Source organism: Hippichthys cyanospilos, chromosome 9 (genome assembly GCF_059441005.1).
Source record: "Hippichthys cyanospilos isolate Australia breed blue-spotted pipefish chromosome 9, RoL_Hcya_1.0, whole genome shotgun sequence".
Classification (NCBI taxonomy): domain Eukaryota; kingdom Metazoa; phylum Chordata; class Actinopteri; order Syngnathiformes; family Syngnathidae; genus Hippichthys; species Hippichthys cyanospilos.
Window position 1 is genome coordinate 7,688,637 of NC_142377.1, and position 27,979 is coordinate 7,716,615.

The 27,979-nt window shown below is 40.5% G+C and overlaps 3 protein-coding genes across 5 annotated transcripts; 1 reads left to right on the forward strand and 2 right to left on the reverse strand.

The window, feature by feature from the left end:
* Nucleotides 1–28: 28 nt before the first annotated feature.
* On the reverse strand, nucleotides 29–9,892 carry LOC148418673 (dysbindin-like). Of its 2 annotated transcripts, none has more exons than XM_088423018.1 (4): nucleotides 9,688–9,891; nucleotides 1,787–1,939; nucleotides 1,565–1,708; nucleotides 29–801 (listed from the first exon to the last, which is right to left on the reverse strand). In XM_088423018.1, the coding sequence occupies exons 1-4, from the start codon at nucleotides 9,728–9,730 to the stop codon at nucleotides 551–553; spliced, it is 591 nt and encodes a 196-aa protein (XP_088279144.1). In that variant the 5' UTR covers nucleotides 9,731–9,891; the 3' UTR covers nucleotides 29–550. The 2 variants fall into 2 exon arrangements, with proteins under 2 accessions (XP_088279144.1, XP_088279145.1); XM_088423019.1 differs by having other exon boundaries at nucleotides 771–909; nucleotides 9,688–9,892.
* Nucleotides 9,893–11,247: 1,355 nt separating this feature from the next.
* Nucleotides 11,248–21,182, reverse strand: LOC148418674 (bone morphogenetic protein 7-like). Its single transcript, XM_088423126.1, has 7 exons — nucleotides 20,652–21,182; nucleotides 15,142–15,331; nucleotides 13,466–13,614; nucleotides 13,177–13,383; nucleotides 12,238–12,308; nucleotides 11,519–11,629; nucleotides 11,248–11,439 (listed from the first exon to the last, which is right to left on the reverse strand). Exons 1-7 carry the CDS (start codon nucleotides 21,046–21,048, stop codon nucleotides 11,290–11,292), a joined length of 1,275 nt encoding a protein of 424 aa, XP_088279252.1. The 5' UTR covers nucleotides 21,049–21,182; the 3' UTR covers nucleotides 11,248–11,289.
* A 1,853-nt stretch (nucleotides 21,183–23,035) lies between these two features.
* On the forward strand, nucleotides 23,036–27,704 carry rae1 (ribonucleic acid export 1). 2 transcript variants are annotated; one of them, XM_088423469.1, is made up of 13 exons: nucleotides 23,036–23,159; nucleotides 23,590–23,708; nucleotides 23,787–23,891; nucleotides 23,975–24,067; nucleotides 24,280–24,366; nucleotides 24,480–24,566; nucleotides 24,650–24,721; nucleotides 24,819–24,926; nucleotides 25,035–25,141; nucleotides 25,592–25,667; nucleotides 25,872–26,066; nucleotides 26,802–26,887; nucleotides 27,341–27,704. In XM_088423469.1, coding segments are annotated over exons 2-13 (1,107 nt in total). In that variant the 5' UTR covers nucleotides 23,036–23,159; nucleotides 23,590–23,618; the 3' UTR covers nucleotides 27,342–27,704. The 2 variants fall into 2 exon arrangements, with proteins under 2 accessions (XP_088279595.1, XP_088279594.1); XM_088423468.1 differs by lacking the exon at nucleotides 27,341–27,704 and having other exon boundaries at nucleotides 26,802–26,891.
* Nucleotides 27,705–27,979: the final 275 nt, after the last annotated feature.

A 27,979-nucleotide genomic window follows, 5' to 3' on the forward strand; every position in this document is an offset into this window, starting at 1 on the left:
ATATAAAAAAAATGTAATCACAAATCAATCTGGTGACCAGCTTTTAATTAATCAAATCAGGTTTTAGCTTTTCAACTGTCCTTCGTGGAGGCAAACGTAGCATTTGTGTTTAATCAAAAATGAGGATATTAGCAAACATCTTTTGATAAACTTATTCTATAAATATTAAATAGTCAAAGCCCTGATTAACATGCAAATGGCATCAGAATACGACCTATGTATAATCGAGACAAAACGGGGCTGGTGAAACCCATCGGAACACAAGGTTGAAAAGCGGAACTGCGGTTAAACGTCTAGTCTCCTTCGGTTGTGCCAGTGCTATACAAAACAAGGAAATTGACAACAAACATCAAATATGGAAAATGTACAGGTGACATTTTATGCAAATTACATCAGTCCGTGTCCACAGTCCATAATTCTTACCTCCAAAATACACTGATAACCTAGCGAATAACAAACGGTTAAATTAAGATAAGGGTAGTGATATTAGTGAGGCGGAGTCACAGTTCTGATTACGGCTGCAGGTGGTGGTCTGAGGGACTACAACTTCCTACCTCGTGACTGCGTGAGACTTGTCCTCGATCTCTGGTGGCGGCGCGTTTCGGTTGGCGGTGTTGGGACATGTAACGCAATCCTTGGAAATCACTCCACTATCGTCACCTAGATTGGCGTTGTCAATCTGGCTGTCAGAAGAAGAATTTGAAGATGTGGAGGACACGCGGGATTTGGAGTCAAACCCCTCAAGGACATGTCGAAGGAGTCCATTAGTGATGACTCCCTCTTGGTGGTTGTTTCCATTTGCTGTATAGTAAAAAAAAAAAAAAAATATGGGGTATATTTGTGTTGTTTTACCAGAGGTGGGCAGTCCATCTGTCCCTCATCGACAGTCCACTGAATGACGGACTAAGCCTGACAGAACAGTAGATTTCATCAGTCATTTTTATCTGCCATAATCGTCACCACCAGTTGTAACTGTTTATCACAAAGTCATATCTTCCAAATTTGTGAGAAATTGTTAAACTGTCATATACTTGGGATCATGGAAGTGTAAACACAGTCTAAATAGGCAGCAAGCATAACTACATGCGCCTAGAATAAATTAGCGAAGTGCTTGAGCATTAGTATGCAGCAGCTACTATTAAGAGACAAAGTGTCTAATGTATTGCACTGAGCAACACATTCTCCTTGTTGAAATAGCCTAGGATGGCTGGGAGGTCAAAGTTCGAGCTGCGTTTCAAATTCATGGTTTCATGAACTGAAATGCATACAGTACACGGATCTTAACGCAAAAGCATTGTTTAGAATTAAGTATGAGGAGATCTGTGCCAGTTTGTGTTTTTATAAATATAATTTGAATGAATCAATCGCTTGCACATAGTTGAGCAAAATATTTTGTGATGATGCCCTTCCACGGGAAGTGATGGCATTCAAGTAACCATTTGGCAAAGTGACAATCTCACTCTGATTCGCGCTTAGTTTGGCCTTTGGTTGCTGTTTCCTTTGGCTGTGAGGTAATAAAAAAACATTGGATGCATTTTTGTTATTTTACACATTACCATATTACCTGCCATTGTGGAGTTCAGGACATTGTCCTCTCCCCCAGAGCTCAAGAAAACATCCAAAGCCTCCTGGTCAGAGATGTCAATCAGCTCCATCTGTTCAAGCATATCCACGTTCACTTCCATAGATGAGATGCTACCAATTGGTGCTACAAACAAAGCAGAAATAAAAAAATAATGTCTCTGCGGGAGAACAATGGTGGAAAAATGTGTCCAATTCAGCTCACGTCTCGTGTAGTCTCTGATAGATAGATGCGCTGAGGACAGGTAGACGTCCACATCGTGTTGAAAGACCTCTTCGAAGAATCGTTGTCTCTCCCTTGCTTTGAGCTGATGGGCTGTGTCCATATCTGGAATCCTCTGACTTCGTTCCGTCTCCGCTGGAAATACAGGTGCAAGCGAGATGATAGGCAGTAGCTTCTTCCAGTTAATTTTTGAAATTTCATTAATCTAATGGAAAGCAAATAATTGGTATTGAAGTGATCAGCCATGTATTTGAACAGAAAATGAAAATATTAACTATGGCATTCCATCTTGTATGCTGAAATAGATTTATGCGTATACACTTATGAGGTATAGCATGGATGGACAAATCAAAGTGAGTTTTTACCAAATGGTGCTGTGGGGATGCGCTATTGTCAAAATACAAACAAAATTTTTAAAAGTGTCTTTTTGGGTACAGATTTTCTTTTTCAACATACAACACACGGCACCGATCATGCCCCGCCCATTCTAGAGCAGTGCAAGTTTTCTTGAAGGGCCAGGCTCAGGCCGCGTTGTCATTCCTTCATGACCTCACACCCCACTTCCCACCTCCCCCACATGCACATCTCCGCACTGCTCTCTCACTCACAGCCACAAGTGAAGAGTTGTTGCCAAAATGCCCTCACATGAATAATTATAGCGTCCGACAGACATGATTTACAGATTGTGTCTGTTCAGCAGCACTTTGTGAATGATTTTTTTCTCTCATCGCAGACTGTAGCAAAATGTTTACTTATCCGAGAGTATTTAATCCGGGGTTAACGCTGATTTATACTCTCATCAATTACGCCCTCCAAAAGTTTTACGCCCAAAGAGAGCTTAAGGTTAGCTCCAGATGCACATCCTCAGATTGATTTTGCTTTTCTAGTCCAGCACTTTTTTCTCACTGAATCACCACGATCGATGTTGCTTTCTTAGCCCAGAATGACCTACGGTAGAATAGCTCGGAGAAGAGCAGAGTATGTGAGAACGCCCTCTGCTTTAAAAAAAAAAAAAAACAAAAACACACAATGCATAACCGTAGCTCGTGTGATCGTGTGAAGAATATGTTACACATGGGGTGAAACGAGGACCTCAGTTAAAAAAAATGCCAAACTGCAGCAACAATTGTAAATCTTTTGCATGTCAGTAAAACATGCTGAAAATGTATACAAATAAAGTTTATTTGACCAAATATGATATAGATATATGTATGCCTCGAGTGTCACAGCTTAATTTGTTTTTCTACAGCAACTTTTGCTCCAATACAAACAAAACAACGTTCTGAAATCACGTTCGTGCGCAAATTCAGGGTGCGAACAAATGACTTAATTACACTGACATACGACACCTGTAGCCAATTTTTACTGCTGGCTCAGGCTCTGTTATAGCTGCTAAATAAATTAGCCGCTTGCTAGCAGCGCTCAAGAGCTCTATATAGGCTGGCGTGATAGATGTAAATTACCCTGCACATTTTGATCCTGACAGCCTGACATAGTTGCTGTTCCTACTGATCACTTTTTAACTAGATGAATGGATGAATGGATGGATGAGTAGACAAATAGATAGAGAGATATTTTCGGATTATAAGGCCCATCTTCATTGAATGGTCTAGTTTAAAACAGTTTTCATATACAGTCGGCCCCCGGCTTACGAACACCCTGATTTACGAACAATTCGCCTTAGAGCGTGGATCACGGAGATTTTTGTCCCCCACTTACGAACAAACCTTTCGCCTTACCTGACATGCCGGCCATTAAGTATGTGAATATGTTTCTCGCTTAACTGCGTCAACAAAATCAGCAGACACGTCATTTAAACCTTCAGTAGATACTTGTGGCAGTAACGTGAACGCTATTGGTCTTACAGCGTCACAGTGACTGTCTCAGTCACGGTGTGTAAATATATTACCATTTAAGTGTAGTGTTTGTACAGCTAAAGGGAAAAACAGCTGACATGAAATTAAATGTGCAGATTGCAGGACAAAGAATTGTCATTGGTTTAAATGTGTTTTTTTTTTTTTTAAATTAATTGTCAATACATTCCAACCGTTTAAAAAAAAGTGCGAATAAGTATCAGTCAGTCACGGAGATGCCAATATGATATTGGTCGATTAAGGTCACCAAGTGCCGATATGCTATTGGCCGAACGCCTTTATCTAGCTTGATGGCACAGCTGGTTGGGATGGAAGGAAGGAGAGAAAATCTCCGTGATTAGCACCCTGACTGAAAGAGTTACTGTGACACTGTAAGACCAATAGCATATCTACTTCGCCGTGTTGATTTTAAGCGATGGTCTCTGCTCCCCTCCGCTTCCACCCAGCTCAAGTCACGTCATTCCAAAGGTAAAAGTCATTTTTCCTTTGTACTTATTATTTAATGCAATTTTACAGTAGAATTATGTCACTCAATTTTAATATATGTGTACAGTCGTGGTGTTTTTACCTAGGGCTTTTGCGCGCGTTGCACGCATTCACGAATTAACATGGGTTTGGATTGCCCGTTATACGAGCAGTTCGAGATACGAGCGTACCCGCTGAACGGATTAAGTTCGTAACCCGGGGGCCCACTGTATAACACACATTTCATTATAAAGTGCAAAGAATAGAAGCTACAGTAGTGGCTGAGGTGTTGTGCATCTGCTAGATGGAGCTGCGCTAAAGGTAATGTGAACAAAACAATCAGATATATCAGTCAAAGACCTGGCATTTCGATAAATGCCAAGACGAATCGAGTTTGTGTGTGTGTGTATGTATGTATATATATATATATATATATATATATATATATATATATATATATATATATATATATATATATATATATATATATATATATATATATATATACACCAATACCAAAATACTACAATTATTTACTTGATTTAATGCCTTATAATTAAATGTTACATTTCATTGGGTTTTTTTTTTTTTTTGCTTTTCGATTTTTTTTTTGTTGAATTGCTTTCAGTTGTTCAGTTTTCCCTTTTCCAGAGTTTCATTTGTGTCCTTCCGTTTCCCTCGGCATGTGCTTTGGGAGTTGCGAAAGAAAAGGTCATCGACAAGGGCTCGGGACCAGCTGGAAATGCGGAGTGACAGGCACAGGCAGAAAAGATGGAATACAGCAGCAGTGCGGGCCGGACGTGCTCGCCTGCGTGACATTCCGCCATTCCACAAAAAAGTCGGACAAGCACTCCGAGGGGACGGCTATTCAAAGCTGCATAAAAGCACAACTTTAAGTGAAGGGAATTGACCCGAACTGCTTAAACATGATCCAAGTTAGAGGAAACCACTCAAAGTGTAGCGGAGCGTGAACGAATCAAACCTCTTAGACTTTCATTTGACTTTTCCAGAGTAAATGTCAAACCTTCATCTTTTGTTTCCTCCCTAAGTGAAGGCACATGATGCACATAATATTTTTCTTGAGTTACTCATATGAGTGCCAGGACGTTGCGTTTGGTACGCACCCTGTTTTGTGTGCACATAGCTACATTGCGTTATTTAAGCCTGCGTCCTCGAAAAGTTTCATAAATCCTTCAGTCATGGTTTGCGCAGTTCGTTCGGAACCCCAGAATAATTAGTCCAAGGATGTCAGAGAAGAATTCACAGTCAACAATCTCATGATCACACAAATGATAAGAAACCAGTCCAAACTGCTTCAGTAAACAAAGAAATTTCCTCAGACTGGGAGGACGTGGGACGCGAGGAGAAAACTATTACATAGAGCTTGAGGTGTTCCTGTAGGTTGTCTTGCCACCTAGCAAGATGATGATTAGCTATCAAATCTCAATTAGCTTGTTTGTTAGCCATAAGTTTCGCAACATACGCATGCTCTTTTCATACTTGTCAAATAAAGGATGCATGTGCTAGCTGACGACATGAGCAAAAAATCCTTTGAGTGTGCTTCAAACCATGAACATCTTGGAGTCACTTTTCAGAGAAAAAAAATGTTCAGCTCAGACTCGGTTGTTGTCATGGGTGAATGTTCATCTGTGAAGCCCTTTGAGACTTCAGAGATTTAGGGCTATACAAATAAAATTTGATTGATTTGATTGAATGTTAGGTCGGATACCCAAATGCGCAAAGTGAAAGATCAGTGATTTCTGTCGCGCATGTGTACATGCATACCAGTTATGTGCATCCCTGCACATGACAAATGATCAGAACACACCATACCGTAATTCCCCAAATATAAGACGCACCCTTAGTTTTAATATCAAATTCTAGTATTTTCTATCTTATCGTGTACAGGACGCACCAACAGTTTGGCGACAATGTAAAAACTTTAGCAAAATAGAATCTTATCTTCATAATGTCGTCATATTTTCTTGGATTTACATTGGTAAGCTACATGCAAGGCTCGTAAGCAAGTTTGCCCAAACCTTGTGGCAGCCTGCTCTGCTCCAAGAATCACTTGCTTCTTGAAAGATACGGTAACATTCCAGTGTGTGAACAAGGATGGACTCGGACGCTGGTTCAATCTGTTCGCTTCTTTTATTGAAAATAATGCGCTAACAACCTCGGCAAACATTAGCTGAAAACTCACGCCGCTAACAGCCAAGTGACTGCTTCAAGTCTAGCTCATCTCATTTACAGTAATTATCATAAATAAAAATTCGCCCCAAACAGAAATGCGCATCCGTACGTCAAACCTCGGCTTATGTGGCTGACGGGTGCATCTATATTTGGAGGGTTACGGTAATGCGTGAACAAACGACCAGCAAATGAATCAAAGCATCATGCCATTGTGATAACAAAGACATAATTCATGGCCCATCTCTTTTTGGGTGTGAACAACAGTTAGGTCACTCCACCACATGCCTCGACGACCCTTTTCAAGGGCAGGACCCTCAAGCTGCTCTTCACAAGCGCCAACTGCACCAAGAGCAGAGGCAACACATTGATCCGGGGGGCTAAATGCAGAGAGGTCGGGTCTCGCTGTCGCCCATGGCTTGCCATTAACTCCTCTCTGTGTCAAATGAATGAGTGAGATCATGGGCTGACTCCTCTGTGGCAAGGACGAGGAAAGTCAGACCATAATATGCCTCTCCAGATCATTCACTTGCTTTTACTGGCCTTCAGAATCGTATCTCATGTGTTTTGGTGGTGATGTAATTAAACTTGCTGCCAAGCTGAGACAAGACGCACAAAACAGTGGACACAAAGGAACAGGGCGTCTTTCAGGAAGACATGACTGAGTTCTGTCAAGGATCACGGAGACTCGCCCAGTCTTCCCAGCCAAATAACAAAATCCAGATTGTGCGTTAACTGTCAATCTAACTCCCTGCGTCAAATCCACACCTACTTATAGGTGTTTGTAGGTCATTGTCTTGTCCCACTGCCCTCCGTAGCTTAAGCCCCGTAGCAGCACAGGATTTATCAGCTGACACATCCGCTGTTTTAGCCGTGTTACCAAATCCACTTATATAGACTGACAAATTAATTAAGGAACTCTGTGATATCACGGGCTTACTTTCGGTAAACAGTTTGTTTTGGCGGAAGAGTAATTACCATAATTGCCATAATATAAGGCACAATTTTTCCCCAAACATTAAGGCCTGCAGAATGGGTGCGCCAAATCAACGGTAACTTAAAATTCTTTTTTTTTTCAACACCATTCGAGGAAGATTGATCCGTTAGCCACATAAGCTGAGTTTTGCACAGATGTGCGTTTTTAAATGTGATGTATTCTAACTTACAATAATTGCCATAATAGGACAAGCTAGAGGGCGGACGTCTGTTGGCTGTTAGCAGCCAGTGCCTCTTGCAACTAACAGCAACTCATGGTAGCCGATGTTCTCACATTTTCAAGAAAAGAAGCAAGCTGACGGAAGCAACGTCCATGTCCATCCTTGTCCACACACAGGAATATTACTAAAATGGAGAAGATCATGTAAAAGTTAGTTATGGGAAATCTGAAACACACAACGTGCAGCAAATATATAACTTACAAATATGACAAATTTACAAAGATTTATTCTGTTTTGCAATAGTTTCCACATTGTCACCGAACCGTTGCTACGTCCTATAAACTGAAACATAGAAAATACCAGAAATTGGCACTAAAATTAAGGGCACGTCCCAATACACAGGTGCGTCCTATATTTGGAGGGTTACGGTAATTACAATGAGACATAGTGGGCCTGCTTTTACGAAAATCCCTCTCCCCCTCTGACATCATATTTGAACTGTTCACAGCTGGCAAATCTTCATTCTACAACTCTTGCACATGTTCCCACAGTAATTGAGACGCACACAGATAAAGTACCGCTCGAAGCAGAGCAACAGCTGGTCGACGACTCGCCGGAGACACGGCTTGATCCGTTTCAACCGCGTCAAATAGCGCCGGTTCACGTCTCAGGTCGAGTAAGAGGCGGCATGTTTGAGAAGCAAAAGCACCGCACTTTGATGGCACCCCATAATCCAATTAAAAGGAAAGAGGTCATGAACGGAGATCTCTGCGGGACATGCAGTTCCTTTCTCCTGGTTGCTGAACCCGCGATGACTAGCACGACCATTCAGATGGAATTAGTGAACATTACTCAGGCTGATGATTCAACATTCCTGTCTGGTTTTGGCTGCCGGTGCACTCTTCTGCGCCGTCACTTCAAGCAGCGTCAACACATCTGCGGCTATTCTACGCTGCCGATGAGCTCGCCCGTCACAACGCCTCACAGATGATGTCCCTCTCCCTAACCAAGGGCTTGGCAACCTTTAATACTCAAACAGACATAATGACTGTCTGCAAAGAAAAAAAAATGGGAGCCGCAAAACCTTTTGGATATCTAGGGTGAGATTAATTGTAAAATATCTGAGTAATCATCGAAAAGATGAAATTCAAGTCAAACCTAAAATACCGTCTGTTTTGACATCATTTTATGACGTGAATTGTGCAGTGGCGTAAATATATACAGTATTCCCTCGCCACTTCACTTTTTACTGCTTCACTGCTTTGCGTGTTTTTTGTAATTCAAAAGTCCGTCACTTTACAGCAGCGCAATCCTGATGTGCTGCAACAACAAGACATTCTGCTTTGCGTTATAAACAGTCAGTCGTTGTATTTTTCTTTATATTTATTTTATTTAAAGCTTAGCAGTTAGTACGCTGTACCTCCATACTTCATGTGACAGTATAACTTCTTCTTTGTGAGTTTTCCACTTCTTCTGTCATGTATGTCATTACGTGGGTGCCACCCAGTGGCCAGAATGAATCACTACTGCACCTTTTTTTCCCATTTCATTTTCTTTGCACTTCACTGTACTCCTTGCAAATAAGTTTCACAACCACATAATTTGATTTTCCTTGTACTGGATATTTGTGTTTCATTGTATTTATTTGTTTTGATTTCATCTTATGTGTTCTATATAAAATATTATGAAGGAATTAAGATAAAGATCATAGCAAATTTCCATTCATTCACTGCAATTTGAGGAAAATTTATATTACGGGGACCAAAATGGAAGTTATCACACTTTATTTACCATTTTTATGTATCTATATTGGATAACAATAAATTAACAGTTGAGTGCGCTGATGGGAATTGTGACCAGGCCGCCGCACATGGCAAAAATCTACATACTGTATAAGTACAGTAACACAATCTGTTTTAAGTCATATACCATTATTTTTTACCACTTGAGAATAGACTTTCCTCCATGCATCATGTAACCCTGATTCCAATCACATTCCGTCAAAAGTACATTTCTCCCTCATCTTGCAGTTTGAAAAAAGTACGTAAGATAATGTGTAAAAACACAACCACTCTCTATTTTGATTAAGGGACAATTTTACACCCTTACAGGAAAAGCACTACAGGAAAAAACTCAAACGCAATTTAATGTTAGAATGGAGTCCTCTTTTGTCTGAGAAGTTCAAATAATGACTTACAAGGAAGGCGTTTGCTGTGAAGGTTCCCCGACGAGGAGCTCATGATGATGATGATGAGCGTTGAGCTAAAGGCTGTCAATCATCTCCCGGCGCCTCGGCATCCCAGAGGAAACGACGTCGACTGCCACAGTTCAATCTTTTCCCTGTTTTTCCTCAGCGGATCGTGAGCCCCTTGGATGGGGTAGGAAACAAGTTAGGGGCTTTGTCAAGTCAATCAACTGGCCAATGACAGGGAGGGGGGAGGAGCTTAGAGAGCGAGAGGAAGGGATTGACAAGAGGGGGGGGTTTATGTAATCAAGTGGAAAATACCAAGGAGTTATTCTTGTCATCCTAAACACCCACTTCTCCTTTCTCTTTGTAAAAATCTGCACATATTGTGAGACTAATAGAGATGGAAAAACATGTGGTTCATAAAGAATTGCAAAAATTGGAAAACAAAGATATCTGCTGTAGCAGAGGCTTGCAAAGACTGAGGAACGACCAATCCTTTTACAGAAATTAAATATTTATGGACCTTAAAACAATGTGCAGAATATGCCATGAATGGACATTGACCAAAATACATACAAGATAAACAACCAGCATTATTTCAAACCACTGTGTAGAATTACAATACAACTTATACGGAGGCAAAAACAAAAACAAAAAAACAGATGTAAACACATTTATTTTCATTATCACTGACCTTGTTTTTCTTGTAATAAGACAATAAGAGCAGCTGAGAAAGTGGCCGCCTAAAAGTTCAAAACTCCAAAAAGAACAATAGCACCCTCTTGTGTAGACTTTTGCACCCTGTTTGCAACCTTCCACACGTTATCTTCAGTCCTCACAGGGTCATGTGTCATATCTCCTAACCCGGTGGTTCTCAAATGGGGGTTCTTGAAGGAACTTCAGGCGGTACTCGAGATTTTAAATCAAACACATGCAAAAAAAACCTTTACAAATAATTATTGAATTAATAGTTTCAGGAAAATATGAGTTCATAAAACAAATTTTATGTTCAGTAGGTTATTCAATTTCATTTTTATAAAAAGCTAGATTCCCCCCCATACTAGAATGGTACGAGCCAACTACCCTACAGTGGACACAAATGAATTATCCGGGTCTCAGGAATACATCCCAAGGAAGTCAACTCACCAGTCAGATCTTTAAAGTCCACACAATATTTTCAGTCTCGGCGACCATTCATCACATTCTGCTGACCAGTCCAGGAAAAACGATTGCGAACAAACCTTTTGATGCTCTTTGAGTTCTTTCAGGACACAATGTGCAGTGCAGCTCATATTGGTGAAAAGTTCATGTTCAATTCACCATCACGCTAAAAAAAAAACTAATAAAACATCCATGCAGGGGAAACTGAAGTGGATCCTCTCGTGACTGAAAGATCACAATAAAAACTTAACAGCATCTGATCCTAACAGTGATAACGGCTGTTTAAACAAGTTCAAGTATCACTGCTGGGATAAGCAGTCCAAAATATATATATATATATATATATATATATATATATATATATATATATATATATATATATATATATATATATATATATATAGCACTTCCTCGGAAATGAGCTCATACTGTATAATGGATGACGGTTGGTCAGTGGCAGCCACAGGCTCTGACCACCATGTTGCGGTACTTCTTGAGGATGACATTGGAGCTGTCGTCAAAGTAGAGCACGGAGATTCCGTGGAGCTGCGTGGGAGCGCAGCAAGGCTTGGGAACTGTCCCCGGGTTGATAAAGTGCACCTGTGTTTACAAGACGAAGGAATCCCTTTACACGGCGTGTCACAGATGCCGGCTGTCGTCAGGACTGGCCGAGACCTACCAGAGTTTGCACGATCGCGTGGTTTGTGGCGTTCATGTAGGAATTGAGTGGGAAGGCGCACTCCCCTTCGCAGTAGTACGCTGCGTAACCTTCTGGGGCAATGATCCAGTCCTGGAGGAAATAAAATCAGTAAATTCATGATCCATGTGAATTATTTTAGGCCCATGCCGATTTGGGGCAGAAAAATTACTGATGACCAATTACTGAATCGGCCGATTACCTTAACTTCCAAAATATAGCGCGCACACACCTGTGTATAGGAGTGTACACAGCTTGCCACTTTTAATTGAATTGGCTGGAGACATCGTAACCTCTCCGTTTTAGTAATATTCTCGAGTGTGAACAAGGACGGGCTCGTACTTTGGTTCAGTTTGCTTGCGTCTTTTATTAAAAAAAACGTAGTAACAATCTCAGCTACTTAATCGGACAGGCCCTTATCAAGCAGTGATTCTCAAGTAGTGGGCCGGGCCCCCCTTGGGGGAGTGATGCCGGGACACAGGTTTAGGTATACATATACCATTTTTCAAGATAATAATCTTATTTATAGTCAGCACGCTGAGTGGGGGAGCTGCAAAAACTTTTCTCTTACCTTGGGGGGCTTGGCAAAATATAATGAAGTAATTAAGAAGCACTGGCTTAAAGTTAATCGGTCAGGCCCTAATAGACAGTACATGAAAAAAAGAAAATTAAAAATATATGCAAAAAAACATAGACCTTACCTGCCATCCCAAATCTCTGAAACTGACATACAGCTCACGTTTCTTACATCCATCTTTAGATATGCCCAGATCTAACATTGGAAGAGAAAAAACTTGAAGAATTACACTATTGTGTAGAAACATAAAAGTGCATTTATTGATTTAGCTGTAAGGTACAGCATAATCATCAAAATTATTTTAAAAAATACATTTTGTACATTTCAATATTTGTCTTTTTGCTCTTCAACATGAACTTGGGCTGCAGCTACTGAATTTATTTCAAATATGTTTTTGCTTGATTAAAGAACAACTATGGATACAGAGGACAATGAAACACATTTTAATTGAATAAAGTATTTAATTTTTTTACACTATCAACGTTTTTTTCTAATCAAATGTAAGGTGCGACCACCATGCACCTAGCAAGCCAGCGACCCAAGTGAGGATTAGCGACTACAAAATTGCATGGATGGATTTCTACCTCTGGTTTCTGGCGCGGTCCCATTCTATTGTTCCGAATAGCAACTGTGGTGAATTTCTTTACAAAAAGCAAAACTGTTTTCCTCTATTTTATGTTCTGTGTCAAGGTCCAAATTGTGACCAGAACATGCGAATGATTCCCGACTAATGTGTAAAAATAATAATAATAATAATAATAAAATGCCTTGCTTATGGCAGATTACTCCTCTTTTGTTTCAACTTGTCAGGATGGGATTTAGACCATCGTCACTGACTACCACAAAATCTTGCAAGCTTGTGAAGTATATGCCTTTTTTAAAAAAAGCCTTTCAGCTTTAAAAACATTGAAATAAATCAACAATATGCGCTCACTTCATTTGATTGATGTCAGTGTGCTTGATAAATTAGGTTTATTACAAAGTGTGGGCCTTGCAACCTTATATTTTATATTTATTGTAGCCCTATCACTATTAGAACAATTAAAATATGAGAAATGGACACCTGTTGCGGCTTGAACGGCCTTGAGTGCATCTTGAACGGTCTTCTGTGGTTTGGAACGGTTGGAATGGCGCCCCCTGTGGCCGTGAGCGGAGCGGGTGTTGCGAAAGCGGACCTCGTCGGATTTAAAGAAGGCAACCAGAAAGGGTTGCTTTTCTTGCACTCCGCTGTCTGTGAACAGCCCGGCCAGTCGGGGGGTCCTCCTGTAACCTGTGGTGGAACGGAGCATTGTGAAAAACACGGTGGTCGTCAAATAAGCACACTTTTTAATGTGGTAAATTGAATTAGTGACCGTGGTTGTCTTCCAGGATCAGTTGCAGGCCCAGGTTGTGCTCAGGGTTGGCCAGCCAAAGGTTGCTGGTGGCAGTCAGGTCAAAGATGAGCCAGCCCTCCTCCGCTGCCCACACCTCTCGCTGCTCCACCAGCAACAGCTCCGCTTCACTGCAACAAAGTTATCCAAGATAAATCAATTCAGGATCGTTTCTCTGGAAAATCCTGCCTGTTCACCTAATAAGTAGAATTATTTTAACTCAGTTACATTTATGGATATTCCTTCCAATTTTATTGTAGTTTTCGGATTATGGGACGCGCTGGATTATAAACTGTGCCAAAGGAAAATCTAATTTTGTCATGTACAGGCCACACCGGACTATGAAATGCATGTGGTAACATCAGATATTTACGCACTTGGATTGTTAGAATGTGATTGCAACGCAACAGTAACACGCCTGATTGTGTTTACAAGTAAAGAGCGGCTCCTGGTGGCGAGTAAAATACCAGTTTGAACTCAAAATCGATACTTTGCAACTTCTGTCTTCCTTTTTCTCCTAATAGATTTCCCCATGGTGGCCAGTAAAAAAATAGCAGATATTATAAGGCACGCTATAAGCCACGGGGTTCAAGGCATGAGAAAAAAGTCTTAATCTGAAACGTACCATACTTTTACAAGAATTTTGCAATATTCTACCAGGTTATCATCAAGTGACATTACTTTTCACTGAATTACATTCGGTTATTCCTTTGAATTTGATTCTATAAGACTTTTGTAATATTGATTTTGAATGAATGAATTAATGAATTGATTGAGAAATTCTACCGCTCCAATTGTTAAGTGGCACTATTTTTAATACCATTCATTTTCAGGGGGACTTTCATTTAATTAAGACTTTTACAAGATTTTTTGTAATAATGTAAAAAGGCAAAACTTAAACAAATTCTAAGGAAAGAATGCATTTAAATGAGCATCCATCGTGAAAAAAGAAATCCGACTCGTGTCGGTGGGTGGATAACGACTGGCTAAATCGTGTGTGGTCTGGTTCCAACAAGCGACGTGTCCTCTTCAGGGCAGATTTCACAGACAATAGCTTTGTTTACACAGTGATTTTTAGATCCTCAAGCAGACGTCTGTCTTTTGTCCTGACGCCTGCTCGTCTGCACTTTAATGTAAGGGCCTGCGAATGACAATGGTCTTGCCCCCATCAGTGCCGTCACCGACAAAGGTTCGCTGGCCGTCCTCCGCCGTAATGTTGAGATAAATCAAGCCATTACAGCCCCTTTAAAATGTGCCTTGAAAATCAGCCTTTGCTAATGGATTTTGTGTTGATTTAACTGATGTATTTTTTAAAATGTTTTTGTCATTTTATTCCGTTCGTATTCGATTAATGGTAAATAAACAAAACAATCTTCTGATATTAAACTGCAATTTGTAATCTAGCGTACAATCTTGTTAAAGCGTGACTGCTATTGGTGGACTTGATCATTTTAAAATCTCTTTTATTTTTAGGTTTTGGCAGTATCACGTACAGTGATCAATTTTAATTTCCTATGCTGGTTTATTGATTAATATGTACCTGTGCTTTTGAGGAGTATTTATTCAAATTGGACATCACTGAAGGTCTAAGTGTGAAAATGCGCAGATTGCCACCGCTGTAGTATATACAGTAGTAATAAAACCTGAAAGCTGCTTACCTGCCGGTAGCCTCCTGTAAGACCTGGTAGATACTGATTCGAAAAGTCTCGTTGTCATAGCGTTCCTGAATGAAATCCTTAAAAATCCTCAACTCTACCGCTGTGACAGCCTCTCCCTCCGGAATACGGGAAAGGTCAAATCTGAATGCCCTTTGGTGCTTCTGGTACAGAAGTTCTTGATCACGGTCAACTATTGGGAAAAGAAAAATAGACATGGGCAAAGGCTTTATTTATATATTTGGCAGCAAACGTCCAGCAGAAGGTATAAATCAACATTTGATTGAGGCTTTTACGCATAATTTACAAGCCACTCCGTTGCAATAACACGGTGATTCATGGTTTATTATCTTAAAGCCGCTGCGGCACAATAAACATCTGACTCTCAAAGGCAAACTTTCTCCCTTGCGAGGAAAAGTTCCGCCACTGTGCGATACCAAAGGATGTCGAGATCTATCGAAAGCGTTTCAGGCTCGCGACGATTCTCTGATGTGTGTCGCCGCTCGCCACATCTCGGAAGCGCCGCAGCAGGAATAGAAAAACTCTCGCCTCAGTCCGCGACGTGACTGATCTAAACATCACTTTAGTCCGCCACGCATGCCAATACCGAGGATAAAAACGTAGCCGGCCGGCACCCAATTTGGCTCCCACATGTGCCCGCCACAAGAAAAGGCCCATTAAGGCACAGCCCGGAAAACCGCAGCTGCCAGTCTGCTTTTACAAACACATTCACATGAAGTCAAGAAATCCGCACAATTCACATCGCTGCCAGATTGTGTCGCGGACACGCCTACCTGATCCCTTTCCCATGTATCGCCGTGCCTGATTGTTGAGTTTAGACGTCAAGCGGCAGTGGCATTGTGGCTTTTTCCTTCCCGCCGGATGAAACTCGCTCAGATTTTCCAGAAGGGTGGCGGCGAGAAAGCCCCGGGGTGACCAGACGGTCCATTTATGAGGACAGTCTCAGTTTCGAGCCCCGTTTTGGCCCTTTTACCCAGATCCCGCCACGCTGGATTTCTTTTCTTTTTGTCCAGTCGGCGAGCCGATTGTTTGGCCAGTCCTAATGTCAATCGCTCACTTGTCACAGCGATTAATAAACCAGGAAAAGACCTTAAAACAGTGCTTCTCTATTATTTTCTGCAAGGCTATGAAGGTTATCTTTAAAGGTTGTTTAGGTATGCTTGAAGTTGCGTACTTTTTCCTCATTAACAAATGGAAAAAGGCAATATAAATCGGCTTTTAACAAATGTTGGGATTTATATAGGTCACACGTTAGTCTGAAACTGATCAAAAATAACATCAAAGTGCCTGAAAAAAATGTCACGCCTTATTTAAACTGGAAACGTTTTGACAATAGTTAATAAATCACATTAATTATTAATGTGTTTCAAAGAAAAAAAAACAGAAATTGAATAGGTTCATAACGCCCACAAAGACTTGACATTGAGCGTGCCACCTGGTGCTCAATACTTAATTCTTCTTAATTCACCTGCCATTTTGGAGCACACTTTAGCTAAATATTTGAAAATGTATGAATAAATATACATACATACATACATATATATATATATATATATACATACATACATACATACATCCCAACACACACCCAAGAGAGAACGGTAAAGTTTTCACAATCCCTAATGTTTTTGCAGCGTTCTTTGTCTTTGGAAAGCGATCTGGCAAAGGTGCGGCGATCGCTAGCTTTAAACGGCCCCCTGACATCATTGTAACATCAAACACATAAGCCTCCAGCGCTACAATTTGAATTTCATAGGTCTCACACACATTGACAGCGTCTTTTCCAAACACCACACACGCCCACTGGCTCTTAAAAGCTGCGCATTCTGAACCCTGCAAGTCATTTGTGTGACCGCAATTAAATGTTGGAAGGGAACAGGGGGTATTTTTATGAAAGCAATAATTGCTTGTAAGGACTCGGCGTGTTTACGTTAGGGACCATTAGCTGCAAAGATCAGACCTCAGATATGCAAACTTCCCTCTGGGAGGGATTTCAACACTTCACTTTGCCCCTGACACCGCAGGGCCACACAGACACGGAGCCTCCATTAACCGTTTGTGATTTTATGAGACTTTTTTGGAGGCAACATCACGGGTGGTTGTCAGATGTATTTGAGCGGTAGCGAAATAAGAAAAAAAAAAAAAAAAACATGACTTGGGCGTTACTTGGTAAGACTTTAGAATATCAAAATGAAGCTGGACTTGTTTTACTCAAGAGAACACTTCAGCCCCTCTCACACCATTTCAAGCCCGGCGTGTGTTGACAAGCTTGACAGCGTTGCACAAACTCCAAGCTGTTTTCTTACAGATTATCACAGTTACCAAGAGGACTTTGTCAAAACAAATGTTCCCGGTATGAATACATCTGCTCCAGACACTGTCTGTTTGCTTAGGATTTGCACAGATTGATGAAGTTTGACAATCGCTACATTTGGGGTGTCTGATCTCCTAAACCAGTGGTTCTTAACCTTTTTTTTTTCCGTGATGTAGCTCCTGTGATATATTTTTTTCAACCAAGTACCCGTTGCCTGGAAATTGCATCTCTAATGACAATGCATACCCATATAAAAGTTCATAAAATAAAGGCAAATAACATTGTGCAATAGAATCACTATATATATATATATATATATATATATATATATATATATATATATATATATATATATATATATATATATATATATATATATATATATATAAAATGTTTATAATTTGCGAGTTGCTGATGAAAAGCTCAATGCAAAATTCAGAGGCAATGCATGATAAAACATCAGGTTTTCAATATGTCCAAAATTGACAATATTTTGAATTTTGAATGGCAGTAAATGAGCCCGACATGGGCTAAATTTGAGTCCTATAAACTGTAGCTTTCGATCTCCCGTTTGCAAACATTTACTGTAAAAGGGACAGCAGTGTAGCATATTGAAAGTCATCAGGTTTTGTCAATCTATGCAACATTTTAGTCTAGTGCGTGTGTGTGGTTTTTTTTGTATGCTTTTCCTTTGAAGTCACACATCAAAAACATCAAAAACCCAGTTGGGTCAAAATTTCTCCCAGGGTTTAGTCATTCATTTAATAAGTTTTTTTTTTTTTTTATGTTTATTATTTTTAAATTAAAAATAAAAACTCTGAAAATTTTAGGTGAGATTAAGAAGAGGTTAATTTGCCTAATTAACTACAGATTCAATTAAATAATCCCTCATATTAATACCTCTTGTCAACACATTTTGTGAAACATCGTACTAGATTACTGTAAAGATGGAAGCCTGAATGCGCCTGTTTCAGTGAGGGGCCGAAAAAGAAAATTACTGTGATTTTCTTAACATGATCCCCTTACGTGAGCCCTGACATCATCTTAGCGGAACAACAGTTTTTCTTGAGGCGTTTTTTTTTCTTTGAAAGAAAAGTTGTTAAATCTGTCAGTTAAAAAAAAAAAACAACAACAGTCCATATTGCACCCATGTGTATATTTTGCCCTACACAGTGCAATGATATAAATTCAATCCACAATTCGTTCGGAATGGGCCGACAAGCACAATTTGTGGTGCGTGATTAAATCCTCTCGAACAATGTCGAGCGCTTGTAAAAAAAAAAAAAAACACAAAAAAAACAAAACAACGAAACAATAGCCCACCTGCAGGATATACCTTCATCTGCTCAAAGCTATGATCTTTACAGGGGAAATACCATAATCCGTTTAAGTCTTGAAGCCATCATCTGGGGACCACCATGCCGCACCCGACACAATAAAGGGGCCAAAGTTAAAAATGAAAACAAATGATTGACATCGGAGAGTGCTTAAAAAAGGGAGGAAATCATTCAAAAGACTATCTGCAGCTTATCATTATCCTGACTTGTTTAAAAATACAATTTAAAAGCCTTTGCGTAAACATGTTATGTTGTGTTCTTTCGGATTTATTCATCTCAGATGGCTCTCGATTTGTGAGTATAAGTTCAAAGTCAATGACATTAAAGCAAATGGACTTGAGTATAAACAGTCCGTATAAACTTCATCTCTTGCCAGTTGGCCTTTGACCTTCGGCCAGGCCCTGAGGTTGTCATGACTCTTCTAGCACAGTGGTTTTCAACCTTTTTTTTTAATGATCTACATCCTGTGATGCTACATCTAAATGTTTTTCAGCCCCTAACCAGTGCAAACAAATTTTGGCTCATCTGCTTGAAAATTGCATAACTCGTGACAAATGCATAGTCTTTTAAAATTTATAAAAATAAAGGCACACAACATTTTGGCAAAGGAGTCACTAAAATACAATTTAACAATAAATGGTTTTGTTTCAATTGATTTGCTCTTAATTTGAAAAAAAAAAGAACGGTTCCTGTTAGGGCGTTACATTAGGTTTGATCATGCCCGCAGAAACTCTGTTAAAATCTCACATAAAGGGGAATATTTTTTTTATGCCCCTAACAATTTTTGGCTCATCTGCTTGAAAATTGAGAGTTTGTAAAACTCGTGACAATGCACATTGTTTAAAAACTTAAGAACATAACACATTTTGGCAAAAGAGACACTGTAACACTATTTAATAACAAGCGGCTCCATGTTTCAATTAATTTGCGCTTAATCTGAAAAGAAAAAAAGGGTATTTAATTTAAGGTTGCGCACACCTGCAAAACCTCTGAACAGGTTTAAATGTTTCCTGTCAGGGCCCCATTTGAAAAATGCGACGGCGATTCGATATTGATAATCAAATATCAGTCCTATATCAGAAAAAAATGAGGGACTCTAAATATACGGGAAGTAAACTTGAATGAAGGATTTTATCCAATCCTTTCATCTTTACATCAAAGGCATTTCACATCAAAAGGAAAGCATTGAAAGGAGACAGTAGGAACCTGAAATTTCACCCAGGTCAAAGTTCAACTTGGCACAACTACTCAGTTATTACACGAGCAGGAATGTGCCATCCGCGGGCTAAAATACTGCCAGATTTATCAAGGAAAATGACCCAAAAATTGTCAAAATACTGCACAAAGATTTAAGAGCATACATAATTTGTTTTTATTGAGTTTAGTAGGGTTATGTTTGAGGATCCTTTAATTTATTTTGTATCTAATTTTTTCAAGTGCAAGTACATTCTCCATTTCGAAGTAGAATTTATGCACCCTAACAATTATTGGGTCATATTTTCTCAATTTACTGTTGCTGATTATTGTTCTTTGTTTGAATGGTATCACTTAATCAAGTCTCTACTATCATTATTAAAAAATAAATAAATAAATAAATAAAGAAGAGCATGTAACATTCTTGCTGACAAACCAATCGACATCGCACAGTACATTGGGCTGTATTATCGGAAGTTTACAAAAGACGCAAATTATGTTCTCTTGTACACACTTTATTTTAAGGAGAGCATGTAGCTAGCAAGTCAGTCCCCCAGTCAAAAATGAATGCCTTTTTGAAGAGTGATCCGTTATCATTATCTTAAGATATTGAAAACCACGAGAAAACGTTTGTGAAATAAACTTACCGAGATTGACAAAACTCATGACCATATCAGCATCATCCAGGAAGCGACTGTCCTGCAGGGTCACCAAATTGGAAACCTGCGGGTCCAAATGGGGATTGTAGCTGGAGTATCTGCTACGCGGTGCGTCTGTCGAGGCAGAATTGTACAGGTCCAGCATGAAAAGCGGGGCAGCGTTGAGCCTGGAGTGGAGATGCGTGGGTCGCGGCCGATGAGGGAGCCCCAGGATGGAGAGGATCTCCCGCTGCATGTCCCGGCGCTCGTGGCTCCTCAGCCGGCGGTGGATGAAGCTGGAGCGCACCTCGTTGTCCACGGAGAAGTTGGACAAGGACAAAACGCCACAAGTCCAAGACTGGAACAGAATCAGCGTCCCCAGGGCGCATGTCACAGTTTGAACCATCTTTTTTTGGGGTGGGGGGGAGATAATGAGGTAATCGATCACTTGTTAAAAACTTCCATGGAAAAATAATAACGAGCAAAAATAATAATCTCATAAATCTGTGCAATAATCTGATGTAACACTTGGCTGTCCCGTCCGTTGCAGTCGCGTGCTTTCCTTTCTGGCAATTTGGGAGCGAGTCTATGTGTAAGGTAAGGGGGGAGGGGCAGGGGAGGGGGCATACGGGGGTGGGGGTGGGTGGTTACTACAGTGAAAAAACGAGATTTCATCTATTTTAAAGAATCCTATATTTTAACCACGCACGCCAACTACTTTAATTGTATGTCAACACTTTGAAAACGTATGTCCACCAACAGGTTTAGACAAAAAAGTCTCCTCATCAGAGAGACGTCTGTGAACTAAAACATTCAGATCGGCCCCACCCTTATCATTTGGGGGGTGCAGTCTGCTGTCATTATGTGGCATGAATGGACTTGCCAGTAGCCCCGGTGAATTAGTTCGATCATGTGAAATGTCGCATTGATAGGAGGACTTGGTGGCTAATCGCTGAAGTTAAAACATAGTACAGATTACACGAGTGCTGTTTGAGGATAGTAATCAACACGTACTGTACGGCGGAGTGGCTTGCAAAGGGTGGGGGGTCGAATTTGCAACACCTCTGCAAAATGCAATGCACTGGCCAATTTACAGCCCCCAATTAAACTTAAAATGGACATTTTATGGGAGTTCACTTTTAGAGATTTAAACCATGTTTTAATGTTTATTTCTCAGCCTAAACGCCCTCCAAAGCATTATTTCACTTCATTGATGCATTTCTAAGCATTAGTTGCTTATTATCTGCCCCGTCCAAGCATATAAACATGACTTGCAAGAAGTCTGATGACGATAGCAAGCCCTCGTACCACCCGTGCAAGAGTACATACACGCCACGACTTTTAGTTTTGCTTCGGTTCCAGAGTAGAGGACGAGAGATTTTGCACCAATCGGCGGAGTAAACGGCAACGTTTCATTCATTAGTTACAATGTTTTACTGTTGAAAATTGAGAAGAAGCAAAAATCTGACAGCACAGCTGGACAATGAACGTCAGTACTTTTGTGGATGGCCACCATTGAATGACATCATGAATGGGGCAAGGCAGCCACATGGTGAGAGGTGCGGCTTCAGTAAACGAGACGTTTCACTTTCTGGTTGGAAATATCGGTGCTGTAAAATTCATGCAAAACTCAAAATTTCATGATATGGACCCTTTAAGATTCAATGTACAACTCTTATGAGGCAGAAGTGCTAACCACAACTACCATTGGCATTTATATGTTTATGTTAAATGAATAAATACATGAATGATGTCAACCAGTGACTATCAATCTGCAAAGTATTGCATTTAAGATCTGCTTGAAGGTTTTATTTCCCACATAGTAAGAATTCTATAGCTAAATGATAGTGGGTTGTCTCAGATTTGCATTACCAAGGTAACAGCATAGCAAGCCAGGCTATGCCCGTTTTTTTTCTTAAATTGTGCTTGAGGTTACAAAGGATTGTGCCCTGTGCCTAGCAACAAGCAGGGTGCACGAATGTGGGTCCTATATGCAAGCTGACATTTCATCTCACTTTAATTGCCTTACTCTCAATGTTCCCCAAAACGAACCAGTCACTACACTCAAACACTGCTTTTATTGCATTTTTGCTTGAGTAAACCATTATCAAGTAGTAAAACCTAAAGTCGATCAATTGCACAGCTTTGTAACTGATACAGGATAAATTATTAATGATGATAAAAGTTTTTGATCTGAGCACCCATCCTAGTATATTAATCCTGGTGAACAGATGTGTTCACCAAGATTAATACAAATACATCAAACAAAGATGAAACAATTAAATGCAATATATAAACGACTGTGTTTTCTAAAATTACAAGTAAAAGCAGAACCTATGAAGTGACATTTTTGCCCTACACTGCTCCCAGGCGTTCAAATCTCAAAGCGCATGGCTTTCGTCACTCTTACGTCATCACGCTGCGACATAAGGCTAAACAAGCGCCACATTTTTGGGGGGGTTTGCGCCGATGAATTCTCTATATCCGTCTTAACATCAGAAGACTAACGAATTCTGGGTACGTATTCGCGTAGATAAGTGGCAGTCCGCATCGTTTAAATAACGCGTTTACTAGTGTTGCTCACGGGACATTTGCCGGTGTAAAGCGAAGCTCTCCAACGGGGGCTAGCTAACGTTAGCTAGCTCTCAGTTTGTGACAATTCGAATTCACATCGAAATCGGATAACCTTAGTAGAACAACAATGAAACCGGGTCCTCGTTGAACAATTGGTCGTTGTCTTTATCACGCTTACTCCCAAACTGGTGGATCGTTTTAGTGCAACTTGCAGTATGTCTTCCTCGAAGTACGTATTTATTAGATGTCAATGTGTTGTAGTTGATACGTAGCCAGTCTTTGCTCCTATCACATTAGTCTTTCCAAAACATTCCTGTCATATCGGCTATTTGCTGTCTGGATGGTGAGAGGCAATATGTATTTCTCTTACCAGTTTTAGATCCGGCTTAACGGTAATGCACCATGAGCTTGTTTGGCACAAACACCGGTTTTGGAACTACGGGAACTGGCGTTTTTGGAAGCTCAACGACGGACACTCACAATCCTATGAAGGTAAACAACAGAAACTGGATAAACATTGATTTCCTGACTTCGCCAGTTCAGGTAATGCACATTTGTTTTGTGTCCCAGGATGTTGAAGTGACGTCCCCCCCTGATGACAGCATCAGCTGTTTGGCTTTCAGCCCCCCCACCATGCCAGGGAATTTTCTCATTGGAGGATCCTGGGCTAACGATGTGAGTAACTGCCTTACCCCCAGCCACTGTTTATGTGTTAATAATGTGTGAAAAACAAAACACGAATATTCGTATGGCATCAGGTTCGGTGCTGGGAGGTACAGGACAATGGACAAACAGTCCCCAAAGCTCAACAGATGCACACAGGTCCTGTGCTTGATACATGCTGGAGTGATGTAAGTTTTACCATACAGTGGGCGCTCTTTTTAGGTGTCAGTTTAAACGGATAAACCATAAGAAGGCTTAAATTGTATTACAGATAGTCAAAACAGTCAGGTCTAAATGCTTGCAAACGGGAGTTAGTTTTACACAAGGGACCTGTACAAGCATTGACACCTGCAGGTTTAAATCAGCAGAAAACTGTTCATCATGCTCGCTTTTCATCCAGGATGGGAGCAAAGTGTTCACTGCTTCCTGTGACAAAACCGCTAAGATGTGGGATCTCAACAGCAATCAAGCAATGCAGATTGCACAGGTAATATGGGATGCACTTTGGATCCACTATAAGGATTCAATATGCATTCACGAGCGGATTTTTATTTTTTTTTATTTTTCAGTTTTTTGCCTCACATTACTTTCACTTTACAGCACGATGGCCCAATCAAGTCGATTCACTGGATTAAAGCACCTAACTACAGCTGTGTCATGACTGGAAGCTGGGACAAAACACTGAAGGTGCTTCCGTTTACTCTTTGAAATGCACACGAGTGCGTTTTTAACCATTTCTACATGACATGTTGTCGTTGTATTTCTTACAGTTTTGGGATACTCGCTCTCCCAATCCTATGATGTCCCTGCAGATGCCTGAAAGATGTTACTGTGCCGATGTGGTACGTCGTCGACTTGAGGAAGGATTGTGCAATATATTTTCACCCAATGGATGATGTGTCAAGTGGATTTTTCAATATATCTGATCCGGTTTTGCAGGTGTACCCCATGGCGGTGGTGGCTACAGCTGAGCGGGGACTGATTGTGTACCAGTTAGAGAACCAGCCCTCTGAATTTCGCAGGCTTGAATCTCCTCTAAAGCACCAAGTGGGTACTTTTTTTCTCATTTTTAAGAAACATAAGTGTGTCATCTGTAGGCTTTCTCTAACTTAAAAATGTAAGGAATTAACTTTGGACTCTTAATGTGGATGGTAGCACCGCTGTGTGGCCATATTCAAGGACAAGCAGAACAAGCCAACTGGCTTTGCACTGGGAAGCATTGAGGGACGTGTTGCTATCCACTACATAAACCCTCCAAACCCGTAAGCATCAAAATTCAAACTCATAGTAGCATCTCATTGACTACTGTTGGCATTATTCCATTTTTATGATTTAAAGCAGTGGTTCTCAAACTTTTATCTTTTTTTTTTTTTTTTTCAGCCAAGTATGCCCTGACTTATGCAAAGCATTAAGGGATGGAAAAACTTTTTTTTTTTTTAAGATGCATTTCATTCAGCATCACAAGGAAATAGATCTCCTACAATCACAATTTTTTTTCTGGCTTGTATGCTGGACAGTTTCATCAATAATAATAAAGCGTATCCCTGTAACACTCAACAAAATAAAGACATACATCCTTTTGCAGATGACTTACCGTAATTCCCCAAATTTAAGACACATTCTTATGAGAACCTCTGATTTAAGGCATGGATACATCTGTCAAATGTGCAAGCCACAATCTGACGAGTATGTGTTTGCTCATTTTCAATTAGAGCCAAAGACAACTTCACCTTCAAGTGCCACAGGTCCAATGGAACCAACACAACCACCCCGCAGGACATCTATGCTGTAAGACTTCAATTTTTCAGTTTGGCTCAACATGACTACCACAACTCACTTAACAGCGGGAAGCTGCAGATAGGGGACCTCCCATTTGAAATTCCATGTTAAAAGGCAAACTGTGAAGGTCTCCGACAAAGTGGAGCCAAAGCGGCCGCGTGAAGCTGCAAATAACGAGAAAATAATCAATGTCCCCCCCCCCCCCCCAACCAGGTCAACGCCATTTCCTTCCATCCCGTTCACGGAACTTTGGCAACTGTCGGATCAGACGGACGTTTCAGTTTTTGGGACAAAGACGCCCGCACCAAATTGAAGACATCGGAGCAGCTCGACCAGCCCATTACCGCCTGCTGCTTTAATCACAATGGCAACATCTTTGCATATGCTTCCAGCTATGACTGGTCAAAGGTAAGATACCTTCAAAAAAAAAAAAAAAGTTACGAACATGTTTTTCCCCTTCATATTATACTCCCAAGACCCAAACCATTCATTTGTGTCCCCTTTAGTGGACATTTCATTTTTGGTCTACTCAGTTTTAGTGCTTTTATTTGCAGATGACACAATTTCATATTGATCCAGAGAAAGCCTGAAGCAGCTTTCAGGACTAGAAAAAGAATTGTATTCAATAAAAAAACTGCGTTTATATGAATAAATTATCATTGGATATAAATAACACAATTTATATAATGTTTGGTACTAGACAAATTAAACAACAATCACTTGCTGCGTTTAAAAACAGGTTAATAAATATAATGCTACGACGATATGTTAAACAATTGTAAACCCCCCAAAATGTGCAAATTTTTCATTTGTCTTGAGTTCATCCTTCATTTTTCATTCCTGACAGATCTTTTTTATTTCTTTATTTGCACTACGTATATACGATTTGAATACAACGCCTGTATGTTTACTGGATATTGGATTACACGATTTTTTTTTTTGTATTATTACTATTGGTAGTGAACAAGAGGGTAGTACTAGACAACTTATGTAGGTCTTCCTACTCCTCCAGTAAGAATTGCATAAACTATAAATTGTACTCGGCAAAATGGACACAACAGTGGACACTAATGAATAGGCTGGGCCCGAGGAGAATATGGCGTTATAATCCGAGGTGACGAGTGATCTCACTGATTTCTTCAGGGCCACGAGTACTACAACCCCCAGAAGAAGAACTACATTTTCCTGAGGAACGCCGCAGAAGAGCTGAAGCCTCGGAACAAGAAATGGTGAGGGGCCGGCATCGACTGTCCATTATCCCGGATATGGCGTTCGCCAGATGGGATCCTCGCTTCATCCGTGCACGTGTGGCTCGCACTGAGCAGCCCCTAGCTGAAACGCTGATTCCAAGCCATTTCTCCTACAAGCGGAGATTCTAGCAAACTAGTTGAGTGGGACTAGCGCTTTATACGAGTGACTAAATCTCTTCGATGGCTTGCGTGGTACATCTCCCAACGAGCGCGTTGACGATGGAGCTCGCGGGGTTTTCAAACTGTCTTTGCGGTGAGGCCTAGCATAGCACGCTAAATGTGGTTTGGCTAGTTGACGTTATTCTAAACAAACACCATGACTACCACCATTTTTGTGCTGTTTCTTCTGTGCAAATCGGGACATGATTGATGAAATAAAGAGGCTGAAATAAACTGTTCGGTGTCACTGACTGCCTGCCTTCTTTTCTTTAGATTCTTCTTGCCAAGTCACATCTGGTGTGAGGAAACGCAGACAACCAGATGCTTTAGCATATATGCTCAAGAAAGACTCCTTCCTTTTGACAAAACACCTGGACCAGCTGCCGTCATGCTGCTTCCTGCCCATGGACCAATCAGAGAGGCCTACACAACTCCGTGCTGGTGACAACTGCTGGGAAACTGTCCGTATAATTTTGCATACACGTGGCGGCTTTGTCATTCATTTACATCTGGGTATGGTTTTCTTCTGTCTTTATTTTTTTACACCTCTCCAAAGACTGTCCATTTTTAAGTTGATGTTACTCTATGGTTTATCTCTGAATGGAATTTTGATGTAAAATAAAGCAAGTAAAGATGCTTTGTCTGAATGCATTCATTGGAGAATTAGAGTGACTTTGGGTGAGTGATCGGGTGCAGCCTGACCTGTCACCAACCAATCACAGGGCACGTTTAGATAACTGTTTACACTCACAGCTACATTATAGATCATGTGTTAACCTAACATGCATGATTTTAGAGCGTAGGAGGAAGCCAGATTGAAAACATGCTAGGTCGGATAAAACACAGAACCCATTCTTGCTTTAAGCAGATTGACCAGCAGGTAGCGCACGTCGTCTATAACTTTTAACTAAA